This window comes from Periplaneta americana, chromosome 3 (assembly GCF_040183065.1).
Source record: "Periplaneta americana isolate PAMFEO1 chromosome 3, P.americana_PAMFEO1_priV1, whole genome shotgun sequence".
Classification (NCBI taxonomy): Eukaryota; Metazoa; Arthropoda; class Insecta; order Blattodea; family Blattidae; genus Periplaneta; species Periplaneta americana.
Window position 1 is genome coordinate 174,861,070 of NC_091119.1, and position 22,328 is coordinate 174,883,397.

A 22,328-nucleotide genomic window follows, 5' to 3' on the forward strand; every position below is an offset into this window, starting at 1 on the left:
TATTATGTTAACAAAATTGGACAATTAGGCCTAAATAATATTTTGTCCTCAAGGAAAGTCCCGATCTTCCAAAGCAGAAACATATATAAAACATTAGTCTATTTTGAGAAAAAAGAACATTTTTATTATTCATCTACAAACTTACTCTTTCTACAATAACACCAATTCTGTTATTTCCGCAGTGATTTGCGTGTTCAAGATACATCATTTCATCTTCAATTCCATCAAGTACGTCAAATCGTGCCGCCATTTTGGTTTTCTCGATTTGACCATGTTCAATTCAAGATAATCGTTCCCACACCCGTGATCAAATTTGATCATCATCAACTCGCTTGTTTAACTTTGATCGAGATTGATACTCCGCAAATTGGCGTTGAAGATGGTCAAGTGCCGACTTAACCATGGTCAAATTTTAATCGAGAATGGTGCACACGGGCATAAGAGTTTGAATAACACAACAATGAGCAAAAAGAAAAAAACTATATATTGATGACGTGACACTTACGACTCTCTTCATCTGAGGAATTGGAAAGGTACAAGGAAATAAGGTTGAAACCAAAGGTATTACTATAAAACGTCAGAGAATTTTAAATATTCTGGCATGTGTTTGTATTTACTTAGAAGTGATTAAATCTTATTTACAAGTGCATTTTAAATTAAAATACAGGCAGGACAGAAATAAATAATTAATAATAAGGATGTCACGTTGTTTGTGTTGTTGTTTCAACGAAGTTTTCAGATATTGATGTTGGCTGATATGAAATTTCAGTTGCCTTTTTATTCTCTGGAACTGGATTTTGATTCTGTGCAGCCAGCTGTCTCAGCATGTCGATGTCAGTTACATAATGTGGAACTGTAAATAAATTGTGAAGCAAATATAATAAATATTGTCTTCACTTACATAAACATTACGTATTTTCTGAAAAGAAATTTTAAAATGTTACATTTCTTCGGATCAAATGTCTGCATATTTAAATGACAAATCTAAAATTATTTCAGTCATTTATTATCATAACACACTGGTCTCTTAAATTAACAGAGCATATTGGGAATTAAATGAATGGCTTTCTCAAAACACGCTATGAAATTTTTTATATAGAACTGTTTTTGTTTCGGAAAGGGAGCAAAAAACGAGCAAAGTTGCATTAATTTTTTTTTGTTTGAAATATCTCAAAGAGGTAGAGGTTCTATTTCCAAATTCACATAGAATTATCTTAAGGAACTTCACATTCCTTTTGATTATGTAATGTCTGTCCTTATAAATATTATCAAGGACTCTCTTCAAATATTACATCATCATCTGTATTTCAATTAATCCACTTATATTTGCCTTAAACATTTAACTTTCTTTTTTCTTTAATGTATCACATCACATTATACTGTACATGTTTATTGTATTCAGGACCCTTGTGGTCACTCAAATTCTTTGAGCTGATGTCTATAATTTAGAATTTATATAATAATCCCTAAAATTAACAACATTACTTATGGTTGATCCTGTATATGCAGAACCATCTGGTGGAGATTCCAGATCCTAAACCTACTTATCTGTCCGATTCCACAGTCTTTCTTAGTATCATAACTTAAATACTCGGTCACAATATGATAACACGCTAGAAATACCACTGCACACATCATCTCTTTATTCTTCATCTTTCACTGTTGCTACTTCTCGTCACTGGAATTCTCTGCCGCCTGAAGTCAAGGACTGCCAAATTTTAATTGCCTTTAAATGTAAATTAGAAAAATATCTTATGATGAGTTGCCAGACCTAACGCGTTGCAAATATTTAATGGAATGTGTTCCAGTGTATTTATTTTTATTATTTTTTGTTTCTTATTTTTATTATCTAAATCGTGTTTATTTATCATTTAAGGCCAATATGTATCCCACTGTGTTGTTTTTTATTATTAATCTATTTTTTTGTGTACATTTTATTCAATTGTCGGTTTCTGGTTTAATTATGTAAATCCTACTTAATTGTAATCTAATACTAATATGTATACTAATGTGTTTACTTTTATTTTTACTGTGTACATTTTTTATTGAATTGTCTGCTTCTGTTTTTATGTGATTCGTATTTGACTCTAACAACATTAATATGTATTCCACTATGTTTATTTTTATTTTATGAGGTAAATTTTTATGTAACTACCTCTTTTGATCTCATTATGTACCTAAATTGTATCAGTATGTAATTACTTAATTCCGATCCAGTTTTGTGTTCAACTGTGTAAGCAAGTTTTAATCCTGGTTGAGTGTAAGAGAAGGCCTCACGGCCTTAACTCGCCAGGCTAAATAATGCCATTATTATTATTATTATTATCATTATTATTATTATTATTATTATTATTATTATTATTATTAAACCCAGATTCCTCACATGCGCACTTAGAATCCGTTCCAGGGAATTATGCTAGCTGTCCTACTGTATGTCTATATACTATGCTCTGTCGATAAATTGGTGTACACATCTGGCTTCATACAGCTCAATGATAAACAGTCAACTACCCGCTATTATCAAAAAAAATATGATTATCATTCAATATGGTATAATTGTTTGGGGTGGAAGTACAAAAATTAATCTTAGTCCGTTAAATTTACTACAAAAACGAATAATTAAAATTTGTTTGAAGAAACGTTTCGATTATCCAACTAAATTAATTTATTCTGAATTTAATGTATTTAATATTGAACAAATTTATAAGTATACGCTGTTAAAATTTTATCATAAAAATCGTAATAAGTTTGTATTACAGACACACAATTATGACACAAGACGAAATATTAATTCAACATTAGTAGAACCTAAATGTCTCACATCTGCTGGTCTAAAGCATAGCATAAATTTTGGCCCTCGGTTGTACAATGCTTTAACTAAATTACACCCAGAACTTCTAACATGTAACCCACTAACATATAACAAGAAAATTAGAAACGTGTTAATATCTTCAATTTGATTAAATAAATTTATAGCCTATGTGTATGAATTAATCAACCTATATTATATTTGTATTCTATAATTTTGAAATATATATTAGTCCTACTTTTCACGTGCGATATTATTCTTCTATAGTGTTAATATTATATTATATAATTCCATTGCCGCTGTAATTATATTTTAGTTTCTATTTCATTTTACTTATTTATTTATATTATTATTTTTTATTTTAATATTATATCTGAACTGCGACCGAGCACGAGCGCTGCTCATTCGGTCTCAAATTTTGTTAATACTACTGTATCTTTTTTTATATTGCTTGTATTATTTTATTTGTATTTCTCTTTGTTTGTTTTGTAATTATATTTCTTTATTCTGTATATTTCTTTATTCTGTATAAACTTAATGGGTCTCCCTGATGTTCTGGCTAACATGCTTGAAAAAAGGGTCATTTTGCATTAGCTATATGTACAAATTGCAAATACAAAGATAAAAAAATACATGCTAACTGCACTGATATCAGAAAAAGACAAAGGAATTTGTTGGGTTACTGGCTGAGGAGAAACTGTCTACTGAAGGATGCACTAGAAGGAATGGTGAACGGGAGAAAAGATCGGGGCAGAAGAAGATATCAGATAATAAACGACATTGAGATAGTATGTAGATCGTATGCTGAGACTAGAAGGAAGACAGAAAATAGGAAAGATTGGAGAATGCTGGGTTTACAGTGAAGGGCCTGCTTTTGGGCAGGAAACTTATGAATGAATGAAATAACTTCACTCACTGCAATACGGTTCATCATCACTTGTGGCCACATCAAATGATCCTCGAGCAGGATACTGATTGGTTTCCAGTCCAAAAGGAGAGCACGTCGACAGGGTGCACTTCCTCAGTGACGTCACGAATTTTGAAGCAAAACCGTTTGTGATGATGCTGCAAAGAGGTGAGCGCAATAACGTAAGAGTTCATTATTTTAGATGTACACCAGTGGTGGCCAACTCGTGCTCTACGTGCAGAGCACTCATCGCTGCAGACGAGCAGTATGCGAAAGCAGATTGTCCGAATGTTTCTCATGCCAGCGCTGCTCTCTTTTGCTCGTGAGTGCACACAGTTCTTCGTAAGAGCAGCTGCGTTGGTCAATACTGATGTACACCATAGAATGTTTCTCTTCTTACTGTCAGCGTTTAAGAAACTATTTCTTTCGAGCATGAACAGCTTTACATTTTTTTCATTTATTTAATATGAGGTAACCAGTGGCGGTTCGTGCCTAAAATGACAAGAGGTTCACTACTTTTATGATATTACATACTGGGTGTTCAGTTCAAAATGTGTCATGGCTCGCTGTATGCCGTCATGTGGCTAGCCGATGAGCCTAGAGAATTCAATCTTCCTACACTTCCGCAGAGGTGTATAACCTAAGAGGCAGAGAAGTTGCCTAGCAAGTACGACGTTCATTCTGAAGAGTACGTACCGATACGTACGGTAACGCCGGTAGTGGCAGGAATGTGAACTGTTTGGAAATACGTACTGTCGGGATATAGGGAGAGGGTTAAGACGATTACTTACGTATTTGTTGACATTAACTTCGACGGTCAACATGGACACGGAGCATTTGATTTGTGTTGTGAAATGTTACCGTACGCAACCGATGATAACAAATACCCTGCGTACGACTTGCCGGCGCAAAACACAGTTCGAAAGAGGTTATGGTAGCACACAGACCGTACAGACAGCCGTCTGTTGCTACGACGTTCAAGTTATACCGTACACGTTCTCAAGTTCAGATTGAAGAATGCCTTAAATAATAGGCAACTTCTCTAACATATAAGCTGAAACTCGCTTCAAATCGGTGACCCAACAACAGTGACGTCATGACACACTTTGAAATGAACACCCAGTAGTTTTCCAACAATTTAAACAATATCTAATTTCTGAAAAATTAAAAAAATACTACACTTCTTTAAAGTAATTGCTTTAAAATGAACCTGATTATGATGATGATGATGATGATGATGATGATGATGATGATGAATTATCATTGAAAGAACATAGCGATATTTTCTTGCGTTATCATTCTGTCTTTCAATATTCTGCCTGAAAGCTGAACTAAGCTGTTGCCTAATTTCTGTTCTTCCAAGGACTGACAAGCCTAGGCAAACATTCTTATGAGCAATAGATTCCTTATGCTTCTTAATTTTCTGTGTCAAATGGCTTAAATCTGACACACCAGTGCATGTCCAGCTCGTATCTTTACCCTTAGCAAACAGCAGGCACGGGAAACAAAATAATTTATTTGTAGATTCACAACCGCAAATCCAAACACCAGGGCAGCCACACGTTTGCCATACAGCATTTTTCCTTGCCTCTCGTCCCGCACGCAAGTCCAGAAGTTTGCTTGGCGAGGTTCAGAGGAGAAATTGAACCTCGGAAGCTTACAAGCACATGTAGGCATTCGATCTCTCCGATTCATAGGTTTTCATACGACAAAAAAAAACTTCAGAGCCGCAGGTAAACTTATTAAAGACGAGGAAGAAAGAATGAACGTGTAAATTATAAATAAATTTATTTAAACTATTAAATTGTTTTCCCTTGTTTTTCCTGAGGGTTCTTCGAACCATTGAACGCATAGCACGCACCGCCACTGTAGGTAACTAATATCAGTATAACGTAAAACTTACTTGATAAATTCTCGAATGATGTTCCGCTTCTTACCCCAGTATGTGCAGTTGTCGTTGATCAAAGAGTCTGTGTAATATTTCATAGCATGTATATGACTGCACGTGATATTGATTGGGCTTACTTTATCTACAAAAAGAGATTAACAGTGTCAGAGTTGAAAGATAAGATCATAATAGTATGTTAGCGTATGTAAAATGCGAACAATAAATAAACAGTATTATACTCAAAGAAGGGCACAACATTTTGAAACGAAAATAGCACCACTAATAACGATATTTACAGTAGTGTCGATTTTCCGAGTTTCGATTAACCGAGATTCCGTGTTATCCGAGTCCGATCCAAAAAAAAGGATTACTGTAAATAGTGTCCAGTATTGCATGTTAGTTTTTTTTTTAAGTATGCGTACTGTATTTATGAACTCCTAGAGTCAATATTAACCCGATTTGTTGATTCTATTTAGTGTATTAATGAGCTTAATTTATAATTGAAACACATTTTTCAGTAACCATCCGTTTTATCCGAGTTCTTCCTCATCCAAGGTAGTCTTTGAGACGGTTCCTCGTATAGGATAAGGAGGTTTTTCATTAGATTAGTATTTCGTGTTAATATTCTTATATGGATAGTAAGTGTGGGGCGTGTAAGAAAGGTCCAGAATGTGAGGCGGAAGTAACAGGTGGGCAGGAAGGCCGAAGCGACACTACGCGGACAGGAAACATGTGTCCAGGCGTGGAGTTGACCGATGAGGGAATGTGTGGACTTTGCCTGCGGGTGGTCACCAAGATGACGCCAAGCCAGGTTCGAAAAAGAGATGATCTGGTATATGTCAGAGAATTGTCAGGAAACACCGGAAGTAGGGGAGAATCTAGTAACGAGCAATTTTTGAAGAACGCGTCTTAAGTGACGTAAGAGTAATCATGGCCAATCAGGATTCTTAATAGAGACACGTGATTTATAGATAGGAGGGCGAAATTGTAAGTATGGTGGTTGCAAGTAGAGGGTAGATTTGGCAGATAGACAGAAGGCATATACAAAGCGTGCGGAGAGGACGCACTCCACATATTCTCGGCGAACCTAACTCGGAAGGATAACGATTGAGGGACTTAGAATTTTTTTAGTGGTTTAGTAAGAAGTCGTGTGTTGTATCATTATTATAAGTCTGAATTCTTTTCTCGTCATTATTATTACATTCGGAATAAATTGTCATCAAGTTATCAACTCTCCGTTATATTACTGGTGTTTTATAGTACAAAATATATAATTACGTGAACTCAGAAATTAGTCTACCAACTTGTAGGAAGTGAGAGCAGTATATTATACACTTGGACGCGCATTTCTGCTAATCTGAAATGAACACTTAATAATAATAATAAACGTTCTCATCGTTCTTACCAACAACTTCTGGTGTGCGCCTACATCATTTCAATCTACGAGCACGTCTCCCAAACCCCATGTCCCAACCGTTTTGCAGCTGACCTGGGAAATCTCATACTCTACCGGAGTAATCTCGAGGAGGCTGGCGCCCAAATTAATTAGTGTGCATCTTTAATTGTTGACATCAACGTGCCTCCTTGAGATACTTTCCATACACGACGGAGCTGACAGCCGAGGGCAACGACGACGACGACCGACGACCGTCGCAGATTCTGGCTCCCCAACGTGGTCCGACCGCCTCATCTTGGCCCACATTAACTCGGATAATCGAGACTCTACTGCAGGCATGTCCACAGGAGCAAGCGCGCCCAGGAGAGCCTGAGCGCTTTACAGTGGAAAGGAAAGAGACAGACGAAAGAGGTGGTATATGCCGCTTGTCGAGCTATATCAGGGATGGGCAGCACTGATTCAATAGATAAAGGGATGAGAACTTATTAAAACTGTATCCATGTTAATTTTTAGATTTGCCTGAGAAGTATATGCGCATTATAAGAATGTAAGTTTTAATTTTAATGCTCATTTTTCACAAGTTTGATTTTTTTTTATTCAAAAGAATATTTTCTCAACTTTTCGTATACAAAAGTGAAATTTTCAGGTATAGGCCTATTTATTTAGTAGCCTTACAGAATGTTTTCGTAAATCTAATATACCGTATATACGTATTACTGAAGATAGTGTATTGAAACTTTTGAAAATATTCGCATGGATATTGTTTGTAAGGAAATTAATTAACAAAGCAACTACTGTTACATCATAAGCAAAAGATACGTGCCCATGTGTTGTAAAAATGTCAGCTCTATAGCTTCAGCAGATTTCGAGAAAATAATTTAATATTCTGATGATAGGAAGTTGCTCACAAATATCACCTTAAAAGCATAATGCGATAAGAGTTTTGTTATGTAATATTAGTTACACTTAAAACAGATACAGTACTTTGCTTTGTACTGTAATATTGTTTTGATTAGGTTATTGATTACTTTTGTAAGGCTAAAGATACCATCAATATAAATTCCAACTTATCATGTCATACGCAATCTCTTTCTTTGGCATATCATTTTCTTTATGAATTATGTGTTTCATCCACTTAATACAGTATAATATTATACTACTATGGAATTTAAGTGAATATTCCTTCTTAACTCTCTATTATGTTATTAAGATTTAAAACACAACTGCAATATTAAGAAATCAGTGTTAGTACTTTTGTTTTACAGACAATATAGATAATATTAAACAGAAAGGAGCCATATAAAAATAACGACATAAAATTTCACGTTCCGTTTGAAGTTTGTGCACCACTGTTTTCTTAAACCAACAGGTTGCTTATTCAAATACACAACCCTTCCTCTCTCCATACTTAGCGCTTGCCTACCGCGCACGACGTCAGGGTCAGAAAAATGCTCTTGCTTTGACATCACTGTTCTACTATATATTATGTTTAACTCAGCTCCTTTTTATGTGTGCGTGTACAGTATGCGTCAAAATAAACAGTGATGAAATTATTGCTCATTTGCTGTCCACGTTTCCCTAGCAACGAAGTATTTATTTATTGTGTAACTAGCCGTACCCGTGCGCTCCGCTGCACCCGTTAGAAATAAATATAAAATAATTACATAATTAAAATAGGACATTTGATCCAGGGAACATTCGTGTTTGATATAAGGATAAATTGTTTATTATGTTACTTAATTTAAATTGTATTTGCATAATTAAAATGCGATCATTTTGATCCAGAGACCACTCATTTGGTTATAAAAATTATTTTAGGAAATATAGGAAACGAATGTACAGAATAGTCTACCAAGTTTTCTGTGCATAAGAAGCTATTTTAATTTTACCTGTCCTCGATTCACTCAGAAGTTACTGTAATAACATTATAGCATTATGTCCATCTAGAGAAACTACATTTTCCAATGGTGAAATAATAATTAATTATACAAATCGGTTAATTTAGCTACCGATATTACTTCATACAAACACAGAAACATTCTCTGTAGGCTATCTTTCATAGCTTTCGATTGTTGCTGTCCAAGCCCCTTATAGACGAAGTCATTTGTTTTTTAATTCCTTACACGGCCTTAGATGGCAGTTATTTTAATTTTAAAACTCATTTATCTCATTAAATATCAGTCCTATCAACATTTTTCAAGGAATAAAACTTATCGCAAATTATTTTTAAAGTAACGTTTGTTATGTAACATTTTTCACAAAAATCAATAATAAGCGAGATATTTCGATTTATTTAATTCAGGCCCCCTTATAACCCCCCTTTTAAATAAAATATTTTGAATGCCATATAGCCTAAAATCTAAGTTACAACGAACTTAATTTATATACCAATTTTCATCGAAATCCGTTCAGCCATTATCGCGTGAAAAGGTAACAAACATACATACAGACAGACAGACAGACAGACAGACAGACATACAAACAAAAATTTCAAAAAAGCGATTTTCGGTTTCAGTGTGGTTAATTATATATGTTAGGACCAATTATTTTTGGAAAGAGTGATGGAACGGAGAAAAATTCTCTCTGGCGCCGGGATTTGAACCCGGGTTTTCAGCTCTACGTGCTGATGCTTTATCCACTAAGCCACGCCGGATACAACCCCGACGCCGGTCAGAATCGTCTCAGATTAAGCTCCATCTCTTGGGTTCCCTCTAATGGCCGTCCTCTGCACTACGTCATAGATGTCTATGAACGCAGGACCGAAGTCCATACATGTGTTGAGGTGCACTCGAATGAGTGACTGGTTGGCCGGGATCCGACGGTATGGGCGCCGGAGAGAATTTTTCTCCGTTCCATCACTCTTTCATCATATGATGACGCAGAATATCTGCATGGAAATATCATATGTACTTCGGTACATCAAAATAAATATGATATGCGTAATAAATCACTTTGTGATTTAAGACGGCGCCCATACCGTCGGATCCCGGCCAACCAGTCACTCATTCGAGTGCAACTCAACACATGTATGGACTTCGGTCCTGCGTTCATAGACATCTATGACGTAGTGCAGAGGGCGGCCACTAGAGGGAACCCAAGAGATGGAGCTTAATCTGAGACGATTCTGACCGGCGTCGGGGTTGTATCCGGCGTGGCTTAGTGGATAAAGCATCAGCACGTAGAGCTGAAAACCCGGGTTCAAATCCCGGCGCCGGAGAGAATTTTTCTCCGTTCCATCACTCTTTCATCATATGATGACGCAGAATATCTGCATGGAAATATCATATGTACTTCGGTACATCAAAATAAATCTTTTAAACATGATATCTCAGTCAAATATGGTGATAGCAAGAAGATATTGGTGTCATTTTGAAGCTTGAAATGTCCTCTAATGCCTGACAATGAGTAAAATAACATTAATGTAGTTAATAATTATCTATGGATTTTTTACATGATATATGCAACATAAAATATTAGTATAAGTTACATATATGCATATTTAATTAATGTAAATGAAAATAAAAGATAGCTCTGTGTCAGGCACTAAATAATAGTTTTAGCTATAAAACAGTGAAAAAATGTGGTTCTATCTTAAAAACTGCATGAGCTATCATGTTTCAAGTTGTATGTCAAAATTATAAACAAAATAATTTTTATAAACAATTTAGACATAATTTCAAGGGATTTGTTCACTTCATTCTCTTTCTGGTACCATTTTTAATTGTATAAAAATTTTACAGAGCAAAATTGTGCAAAACAAAATTGTTTGTATGTAAAGGTGTACATATACCTTAAGAACCCCTCTCTTCTATTCTAGCCCTCTTGAGTAGCCCTCACTGGCAATGACCCATACTCTTCTTTGCCATCAGTTGACCCACTTATCTCACAGACAAGAACAACATGGTGATGGTCATATTTAACTTTTTTCCTGTTTCTTCCTGTTATAATAAACTCCTATTTCTTTACGCACAAATTGGTATTTTTATTTTTTCAGAATCTAAAAATCTGCCAAAGTTATGGTCATTTGAAACTGGGAACTTACTTAAGAATTACACATACATGCACGTAAGCACACACACAATCTCTCTTCTGTTATTGAAAGCCACGTCATACGTTTCCTTTCATCTTGGCATTCTGTTTATGGAAGCGAAATAATAATTTTCTTTGATTACTTTCGACTATTCTATACGTACCATAAAAAGCAGAAAAATTGTCAAAAGCCAACTCAGTTATTTGGTTCCCTCGAAAAGGTACAGGACAGCAGGGTTGAGTTAATCCACCATTGAAGTAGAAATCCACGTCACCTGAAGAAAGTTAGAGATAAATTTTTATTCATGTAGGTATTTAAAAGCTGCCTATACAGAACGTTTGCATTTGTGTGGGAAACAACTGGGATGTGAAGAGTAGACCTCAAAACAACATAAAACTCTAGATTACAAATCTTGATTACACAGTTTTAATACTTTTATCATTTCTAATTCATTATAGAAACAACTTTCCTGTGTTAATATGAAACTAAGCTTATAATTTACAAGGAACACATCACAGACATAACGAAATCACACAATAACTCCAAATACGCAGAAAACATCAATACAAGGAACACAAGAGTCACAATCAAGTCACACAATACTTCCACATAGGCAGAACACATCACAAAGGATACAAGAGAGACATCACATCCGTAACCAAATCACATAATACCTCCGAATACGCAAAACACATCACAAACACCAACCACAACTACAGCAACACAGAAACAGACATGGATATTCCACATATTCAACCGAAGAACCAGAAATTAAATACAATGGAACAGTATGAAATATCCAGACACAGGAAAACATATCCGTAGCATATTTCATCAATACACAATTCAATTTCAGAAAACATCTGATTTGACTCTACACTACCTAACATCAACGCACCCACCACCACTTTCAAGAAAAATCATAAACAAGAACCTCACAATTTCTGAAGATGGCTAAAAAGAAACCTAGATGGGAGGATAATATTAAAATGGATTTGAGAGAGGTGGGATATGATGTTTGGGACTCGATTAATCTTGCTCAGGATAAGGACCCTTGGCAGGCTTATGTGAGGGCGAAAATGAACCTCCGGGTTGTCTAAAAGCTATTTGTAAGTAAGTAATCATCTTCTACTCATTAAACATTTGCATGATGTAGTGAATTGGATGTACTGTACAATTTGTCCCGGACAATTCGTCCCAAACAAAGTGTAACATATACAGGGACATCATTTTATTTTTACTAACATTTTTAATATTAACCTGGCTATACCTTTGGTTCAATGATTGAGACCCGGAAACACCGTTTGCTACCCCCTTCCACGACTGGAGTTCGATGATACTGGCGTAAAATACAAAAAAAAAATCACTTTACTAGGTATAGGAGGGATGAAAAGTAGTTCATCCATTTACTAACTAGGAAATATCACGCTTTGAGTTTGATCATTTTCATTAGGTTTTTCTTTAATCAAAATACAGTACAGTATTAACAATGAGTGTTTTTACTCACGAACTGAGCTGTCCATGCGGACGTATTCATCATGCAGTGTATATTATACTGTCTACAGCACATTAGCGTACAATATAGAGAATGACGTTAAATTGAAAAATAATCATAATATGGATATTTAAACACATTTTTTAAAATGGTGGCCGTTCATTTCGATACAGGGTTCAGTTCTAATGTGCATATTATCGTACTATAGACTAATGTACGTAATTCCAATTACCAGGTTCATACTTCGTATCAGTAACTCATGTTGATATAATTCTGTACCTACTCTATAAAAGAGTACCTTATCTACTGTAAATTCAATCTTCACTTCTGCCCGATCCGAAAAGATAACATTACTGAGAAATGCTATCTACTGTCCGTCCAAGTGGCTATGTCGCAGGGTCGTAGAAAGGGAGGAAATCACGTGACAGTTGATTATTTAACGACGCTCTTTTATTTAAGTTATTTTAAACAATTGTATGTGTATAATATTACGTAGACGTCCAATTCCCAATAGAAATTAATGTTCTCAGAAAAAAGCTAAGACAGCCCAGCCACCAGCCTTTACAGAGAGGAGAATAGAAGCAGGTGGGGGAAACCGGATGCGACGTAGGCAAATGGACGACAGTATCTGTACGAAAGTGATTCAATATTGAAAGCTCTTTCGTCACTGGAAAACGCGAACATATTTTTGGAACGTACTGTTTACTATGACCGTAAGGCTACTATGACTGTATATGCGGTCTTGGATCTGTGTGGAGGACGGTTGAACTTCATTAGTAGAAGGGGTGGGAGTGAAGTACATTCAAAAACTCAGGTGCAATAAAAACTGAAGTAAAAATAAAATTATGTCCCTGTACATATAACATGTACAACTTGATTTGTACATACCTAATAGCTGCACAACAGTCTCATTTTCTCTCACATCTTCACTTCATTCTCTTATTTCTTTCGCATTGATCTGTATACAAGTATCCTTTCCAAATTAATTTGGGTTTGCCTTTCTTAGATGTTGTAAGACGTGGGCGTCCACATTGTTACCTAAATTTCTACTTTTTTTTAATTTCTACTTTCTACGTCTGCCTTATTTCTACAAACGATTTTAGTCTTGTTCTAAATTCGTAACTTTGCTAAGCAACGGCGAATGAATTGTTGTGGAATGATTTGAAATTATCTCCAAATAATTAAATCTTCCAAATTCATGGCTATTGTTAAGCAACGGTAAGAATTTGTTGTGCGATGATTTCAAATTTTTTTCCAAAAATATCCGTGTTCTTGTGGTGAGACGAATTGTCGTAGAGTGAAATATCGTTTGATTAATATGATTCTGGGGACAAATTGTCGTGGAATAGACATGTTTCTTGGGACGAATTGTCGTAGAACGTATTGTCGGGATACCAGTTGAATTAAACATTTTGGGAAAATGAGTGCAAATGCTCTTTACTTACCTCCATCATTGCAAGTTCCAATACCCGATGAGGGATCGCAGTTGGTGTGTACAATTTCGACGAACTGTGCATCTCCTTTAAATGAAGTATGGTCGTTGAACAGAGGTCCAGCGGGATCCAGACCTGTTAAAGAACGAGTATTGTAGAACAATTAGTCGATACTGAATCTACTACTACTACTATTATTTTTATTATTATTATTATTATTATTATTATTATTATTATTATTATTATTGAACAATTAGTCGATACTGAATCTACTACTACTACTACTACTACTACTATTATTATTATTATTATTATTATTATTATTATTATTATTATTATTATTATTATTACTTTGCACAAGATTATGTTAGAACACTTCTTTCTACCTCAACTTTAGGAGTTATCACAAAATATCGTGTTCCACCTATGTATATTGGGCGTCCTCACATTGGGTTCTTTATATTAGAGACTTCTTGATAAACATTTTCCTGGACCATGGATTTGTCGATATGGTCCAATAGCCTAACCACCGATCATGTTTGACTTTCTAGAAATTTTCATTAGAAGTGAAAGATATGTTTTAAAGAAGGTCGTTTATGAATATTACGTAACAGAATCACAGATGTAACTAAAACTACAAAATACCTTCTGGAAAGTGTATTGACCGAAATTGATTAACAATTGTACATTTTCCGCGGAGTGCACCGCACATGTAAAGAAAAAAAAACTTTTAAAACTACGATAAAACTATGAACTTTTGTGAAATTTTCTTTTTTTTTTTTTTACTGGGTTATTTTACGACGCTGTATCAACACCTCAGGTTATTTAGCGTCTGACTTGTGAGTGAAATGATGGTGATAATGCCGGTGAAATGAGTCCGGGGTCCAGCACCGAAAGTTACCCAGCATTTGCTCGTATTAGGTTGAGGGAAAACCCCGGAAAAAAACCTCAACCAGGTAACTTGCCCTGACCGGGATTCGAACCCGGGCCACCTGGGTGAAATTATCTTAACAAACGGAAAAAAAAGTATAATTAATAATTAAATTATTATACTTTTTAACTTTATGTCATAGATACTCTGTATTTTGATCTTAAAATATTGAACCTACATTTTCTTGCAAGAGTAAATACATGGTGTAAGGGGTGTAAGTGCCGTCCTTTTCACAGTCGTCGGAGACGGTCTGTGAGATAAAAAAAATGTCCATACAATATAGAATCAAAACTTTGTAGTTTTCTCAGAAAAAAATATTTATTTGTGTTATGCTGCTTATATCGCTAGTAAAATTACGAAAACAATTATATCAATAGGTATATATAGCAAAGAGTTAATATTACTTTAAATAAGCATTTGTGTGTTCTATTACGTTTCCGTGAAATTAAATAATGCATGCTTAAATTTGTTAATATTCTGGCGTGAGAGACATGGCAACGTTCAGCAGGATTCAAGCAGCTGACGTACTCTGCACAGATGTATAAATCAGTTGAGTTAAAACTCCCTGTCTATATGTCTCCTGCCGAGTGTATGACAGTTTAGTACAGGTATTTGATAAACAACTTACAATATTATTCTCAGTTCAGGAATATCATGATACGAGTATGTTATTAATTTATGGAGAAAGTCGTCGTAATTCAAGTGCGGCAACAAGGATGTACCGTCAACGTTTTCCGCAAAGAAGGTTATCTAATCGGCGAACTTTTGTAGCAGTTTCTCAACAATATTATTAGAAACTGGGATTCTCTTACTCTGTTTCGAAAATCGTGGACTTCAACGACGATGTAAACATGTAAAATCTGATATAAATCGGTGTGTACAATTTTCAAATGTAATTTAACGAGTTCGTATTGATATGAAAACAAACTGAACTTAGGTAATCACTTATGAATGGCTTATCTGTAAGAAATGATTTTTCGTCAAGAGTCGTGTTCTAAAATATGACAAACTGCAAACTTTAAGTTTCTTTTATAAATGATACTGCTTTACGAAAGCGGGAAAGATTAAAATTTTGCATTAGAAAAAAAACGTTCACGTTGCAGTAAACCATTATTGTTTATTTTTAGACGTACAATAAAAAAATGGCTTGTCTATGCGGATGACGTGAATATGTTAGGAGCAAATACACAAACGATTAGGGAAAACACGGAAATTTTACTTGAAGCAAGTAAAGCGATCGGTTTGGAAGTAAATCCCGAAAAGACCAAGTATATGATTATGTTTCGTGACCAGAATATTGTACGAAATGGAAATATAAAAATTGGAGATTTATCCTTCGAAGAGGTGGAAAAGTTCATATATCTTGGAGCAACAGTAACAAATATAAATGACACTCGGGAGGAAATTAAACGCAGAATAAATATGTGAAATGCCTGTTATTATTCGGTTGAAAAGCTTTTATCATCCAGTCTGCTGTCCAAAAATCTGAAAGTTAGAATTTATAAAACAGTTATATTACCGCTTCTTCTGTATGGTTGTGAAACTTGGACTCTCACTCTGAGAGAGGAACATAGGTTAAGGGTGTCTGAGAATAAAGTGCTTAGGAAAATATTTGGGGCTAAGCGGGATGAAGTTACAGGAGAATGGAGAAAGTTACACAACTCAGAACTGCACGCATTGTATTCTTTACCTGAAATAATTAGGAACATTAAATCCAGACGTTTGAGATGGGCAGGGCATATAGCACGTATGGGCGAATCCAGAAATTCATATAGAGTGTTAGTTGGGAGACCGGAGGGAAAAAGACCTTTAGGGAGGCCGAGACGTAGATGGGAAGATGATATTAAAATGGATTTGAGGGAGGTGGGATATGATGATAGAGACTGGATTATTGCACAGGATAGGGACCGATGGCGGGCTTATGTGAGGACGGCAATGAACCTTCGGATTCCTTAAAAGCCATTTGTAAGTAAGTAACAATAAAAAAATGGAGCAATATTGTTAAATAGAATGGAAATTTGCCAGTGTTCTATTAATGAGATTGAAAGTTTGTATTTGCTGCGCGTTTTATGTAAACAACAGTTGGTCTGGTCCGCCTCTGCATTGGAACAGAGCATCTGTTTTGTATCGGCACGTCTGTCCCCGCTTCAGCTGTACTGAATACCTGTAAACCCTCTCCTCCCCATCCAACAACGTGTCCAAACGCCTAATATTGTAAACTTTAATGATTAGTTAAATATTGCAATTAGAAAAAAATTGTGAGGACATTTTTGTTCCTTATAACATGAATAATCATCAGTTAAAATAATGGCACTTATACTCCTTACAGCCTTATATTACTATACGTACCTGTGAACCTTCCAATTCCAGGTACAGCTCTCCCCGTGTATCCTGCAATTTGTGCCCCGATACCAAAACCAATTAAGTGGAACACATCTGGCATTGCATTCAGATTGGAAGTTAGGTTTTGTATAAATCTGAAAATAATTTCGTTGTTAGATACGATAATTACCACATCGTCAACTACAGTTAATTTATTTAGCTTTTGAGATATGCCTGTTTCGGCTTCATGATTAAAAGATTGTGTTTGTGATTTAATGGAGCTAAGAAATACATTCTTTAAAACAAATGTGGTTCATCGATGAAGATATTTTATTAAAATCATTTTATATACCTGATCTCTTTCATTCTTTTCTAACGTTGTAGTCACTGAACTTTATAGGTTTTAATCCATAAAATTATGCTTTCATTCTTTTGCTTTAGTCATGTCTTTTTTTACGGTGAACTTTTATTGCATCCTCTCGCCGATAATAACCGTATTTCTGTAATCTTCAGCCTCTAGTCTTGATCCCCGTCTCTGCTGCTGACTTCAGTTCTTAGTATTATTCTGTGTCGTAGATGCAACTGTAGTTGCTCCTACCACGATTTGCTAAATTATAATCAATGTTTCTTCTAAGTTTGATAAAACGAAAATTATCCGTAACTTTTATTTGCTTATGACCAAGTTATCCTTTCAGATTTAGAAGTTCTACAAAAATTCATTTATGAACTTCAAAAAAATAGCACTAAAGTTTTAAAAATATCTCTTAAGCCCAGTGCCATGGCTTTACTAGCATCCCACTTGTTTTTCTAGAATTCTCATTGTATTATAGTACCAATACGTGGTTCTGTGTAGTGCAGCAGAGTAAAACTAAGCACTTGTCGATTTTATACGTTATCAGGAATGCTAAAAATATACAAGTATATTTTTGTAAATGTGTTGAAACGAATGTTTCCAGTCAGAATATCTCTTACTTTACTTCGTCAAATGAAGAAAAGCCTATTTATTGTTATACGATACAAACCGAGAAATTTGTGCTGCAACAACTCTAGAATTTGCCACGCTTTGTTGGTAAGAACCAGAGGAATCGTAATCCACAATAATCACAGTAGAGTCGACCTGGAACAAGAAAAAGTAATACAATAGTACTACACACTTTGTGACTAACAATTTAAACAATAGTAGGATGAATTAGTGGTGGAGGAAATTAATTAAATACCGATATATATATATATATATATATATATATATATATATATATATATATATATATAGGTTAAACGAGCGTTGAGCGGATTCCGCCGATTTTGGAATAGACACCGACGTACTTGAACTGCCAACATAGAAAACAAAAAATCACACTCAATCGCTTTCACCTTCATCTTGACGGGATAATAAAAGCCTAAACTAACCTAACCTAACCTGAGTGCGTCGGTGTCTATTCCAAAATCGGCAGAATCCGCTCAACGCTCGTTTAACCTATATATATTGCAGAAAATATATGATATATCGAACGATTATCAATATATCGCTATTCCGTAAGCAAATTGCTTTTTCAGGTATACATTTACGGTATCACAATAAAATTAGGCCTACTTAAATTTTAATATTAGTTTTTACCGTTGAAATTAACATAACAGTCAAAAGCATAAATGTAAAATTGTAACAGAAAACAATACATTGTCAATAGCTTACCATATGATGTAGGTCTTAAACTAAATCAAAATTTTGTGGAGGTAAGGTGAGCTTAAGTGAAATAGTGGGAAAGAGTTAAGTGAAATCTACGTGGCTGAATATTTGATATTGGAACACGATTCAATTATTTTAATTTTATATAGGATTCAATCCAGGACACACAATGCTCTTTTCTACCTAAGAACGTAATCATTTTTAAATGTAAGTAAACAGAACTTGTATTATTTTTAAATAAGTAAACCGTACTTAGAATGTAACAAGTTTTAACAAACTTCACAGTTGAATTGATATAATCCTTCTATAGTAAGTTCCCATTGCAAGTTATTGTTACACTCCAACATTACAAACGATGATGATGATGATGATGATGATGATGATGATGATGATGATGATGATGATGATGATGATGATGATGATGATGATGATGATGATGATGATAGGGATAGAATTTTTATGCACTAAAAGATGTAATAAGAATACAGTACTAGGTTGTGCATAGAAATCCTAGCCGTAAACAAATGTCACATCGGTATTAAATCCTTGCTTCCCTTTCTATTTCAGAATATAGAAATAAAAGTTTTGGTACCCGTTTTGAGGTCAGACGATTCCCTTTCAGGGTGGGAGTTGCTCTTACCTTAGAGAACATTAATAACAATATTAAAACAGTAGTAGATAAACCTCCCGTCAAACTCACGTTCACATACGCTACATTTTGAATTTGGTGCTGCATATTAAATTGTTTGAATTCGAATTGAAGTCCAGCCAATTAGAACAAGGGTATTGAGTGAAGTTGCACAATTATGTAACTGTCCGCCTTCATTAGCGCCATCTCTCGGGAATTATCGAAGTTGTCTAGTGTGGATTTCGTTGTTGTTGATAATGATAATAATTCCACAAAAAAAACGATAATTTATGAGAAAACAGATATATTTTACGATATATTGAATCAAAATTTCGATACCGATATATCGCTATATCGAAACGAAAATATCGGTATTTCGTAAAAACTGATATATAGTTCCCATCTCTAGGATGAATAATCTTGAACGGTCGGTAATAAACTAGATGATATGTAGTAAACCACGTCCTCATATAGGCTTCAACAATACAAGCCAAGTTTTGGAAAAAAAAATACATAAAAGATTACTCGTAGAACTTGGTGCTTCAAAAAATACAATACATCGTCACATTAAGACGATTAGAAAATAATACAGAGATCTGTACCTTATGAATTGACACCTGAACAGGCTCAACGCAAAGTGGACATCTATCGTCAGCTTATTCTTGATCCTATGGATGATAGATTTACCAGGAGAATTGTCTATCGCAACCTTGACACCTCAAAATAGTAGCTTGAAACTTGTCAGCCTACCAAAGTCTTTGTTAAACAAAATCGGTTCGGTCCCAAAGCAATGTTATATGTCTGGTGGAATTTTCAAGATGTAATTCAGTAGGATTCTGTTCCAAACCGACATGTCGTCGATGCGAGTCTTTATTCTTAACCGCTAAAATGAATTCATGAATTTTGAGAGAGAGGTATCCAATCTCGAAAATATTTTGAAAAAAAAAAATTCCCAAATATAAAAATAGAAAACGAAGCATTTTCTGCGGAACACTGGAAAGAGAACTAAGGAAGAGATTAATGAAGTACTTTGTATGGAGTGTGGCATTGTATGAGGGCAGAAACATGGACATTACGACGAAGTGAATAAAAGCGAATAGAAGCATTTGAAATGTGGGTCTGGAGAAGAATGGAACGTGTGAAGTGGACAGACAGAATAAGAAATGAAGCTGTGTTGACAAGAATGGATGAAGAAAGAATGATGCTGAAACTGATCAGGAACAGTAAAAGGAATTGGTTGGGTCACTGGCTGAGAAGAAAACTGCCTACTGAAGGATGCACTGGAAGGAATTTTGAATGGAAGAAGGGTTCGAGGCAGAAGAAGATATCAGATGATAAACGATATTAAGATACTCGTATATGGATCATATGAGGAAACAAAGAGGAAGGCAAAAAATAGGAACGATAGGAGAAAGTTGAGTTTGCAGTGAAAGACCTGCCTTGGACAGATCACTGAATGAATGGACCTTGTACCATAATATGCTATTTTTCTCCCATGTCCCTTCAAATTAATATTAAGTTTAATATTTCGTTAAGCTTATACACGTAAAAAACGTTTTACCCGAATCTTTTTCAAGTTCATCTGATACCGAAATCACAGATCTATAACAACTGTTTTTAAGACGGTCCCCCTTGCATAAATACACCGTGTTCCGCTTATAAGTATAATAAAAGAAATAATTATAATTTCATAACAATGCATGCAAATGGGTTAAGATTGGTACCATTGTAAAGAGGAAATTGGGAAGTTTTAATCCATTGTTGTTACTTATTTTTAGAAGACTCACGCATGCGCAGATTAAATAAGAGAATTCGTATCGTATCTTTAGTCAGTCAGCATGTGGACGCCACAGCAGAAAGCCTTTTGTGTGCTGTCATTAGCAGAACATAGATCCATAATTCGTGTACAGCGCTTGTTTCGCCGTCAGTACAATCTTAGACCGAGGGAAGCTGTACCGACGTACGTCTCAATAATGAAATGGGATAGGCAGCTCAGAGAAACAGGAAGTTTGTTGTCTAATGCAGGTAAACATTCCAAGCGTAAAGTGTCTGACGAAAATGTCGAACGCATTCGCGAGGCATTTCAGAGAAGCCCGCGGAAATCCATTCGACAGGCTAGTGTGCAGTTGAACATCCCACCAACAACAGTGCATACAGTGCTCCATAAAAGATTGCGTTTGCGAGCGTACAAGCTGCAACTTCATCAGATGATTACGCCGAATGATAAACTGGAACGAAAACGCTTTGCAGAAACAATGTTGGATAAAGTGGACGATGACGACACATTTCTAACTCGAGTCTGTTTCTCAGATGAGGCAACCTTCCACGTCAGTGGAAAAGTAAACCGACACAATTGTCGCATCTGGGGGTCGGAAAATCCAAGTGTAGTAATTGAACACCAACGGGATTCCCCTAAATGGAATGTTTGGTGTGGGATCATGCGTGACAGAATCATTGGTCCCTATTTCTTTGCTGAAAAGACAGTCACTGCAAACACGTACCTGGATATGTTGCAACTGTATGCTGTGCCACAACTCCTAGATGGAGCAATTTTCCAGCAAGATGGGGCTCCACCACACTTTGCCAACATGGTTCGCACATTCTTAGACGAACAATTCCCTGCAAGATGGATCGGAAGAGGATCACCGTACATCACATGGCCTGCCAGATCACCAGATCTAACACCACCTGATTTTTTCCTGTGGGGGTTTGTTAAGGACCAAGTCTACAGGACGCCAGTACGTGATTTGGCAGACTTACAAGAAAGAATTTATGCTGCTGTCAACAATGTTACACCACAGA

General features: G+C 35.4%; 1 protein-coding gene across 1 annotated transcript in view; it reads right to left on the reverse strand.

Annotated features, from left to right (window-relative positions):
• Positions 1-542: 542 nt before the first annotated feature.
• LOC138696839 (phospholipase A1-like) overlaps positions 543-22,328 on the reverse strand; it is a 44,387-nt gene continuing 22,601 nt past the window's right edge. The window contains exons 4-10 of the mRNA XM_069822285.1: positions 18,234-18,328; positions 17,239-17,366; positions 13,971-14,093; positions 11,194-11,304; positions 5,620-5,746; positions 3,726-3,874; positions 543-853 (exon numbers count right to left, since the gene is read on the reverse strand). Of these exons, the coding sequence (XP_069678386.1) occupies positions 702-853; positions 3,726-3,874; positions 5,620-5,746; positions 11,194-11,304; positions 13,971-14,093; positions 17,239-17,366; positions 18,234-18,328 (885 nt within the window). The 3' untranslated portion in view covers positions 543-701. The remainder of the gene's footprint in view (positions 854-3,725; positions 3,875-5,619; positions 5,747-11,193; positions 11,305-13,970; positions 14,094-17,238; positions 17,367-18,233; positions 18,329-22,328) is intronic.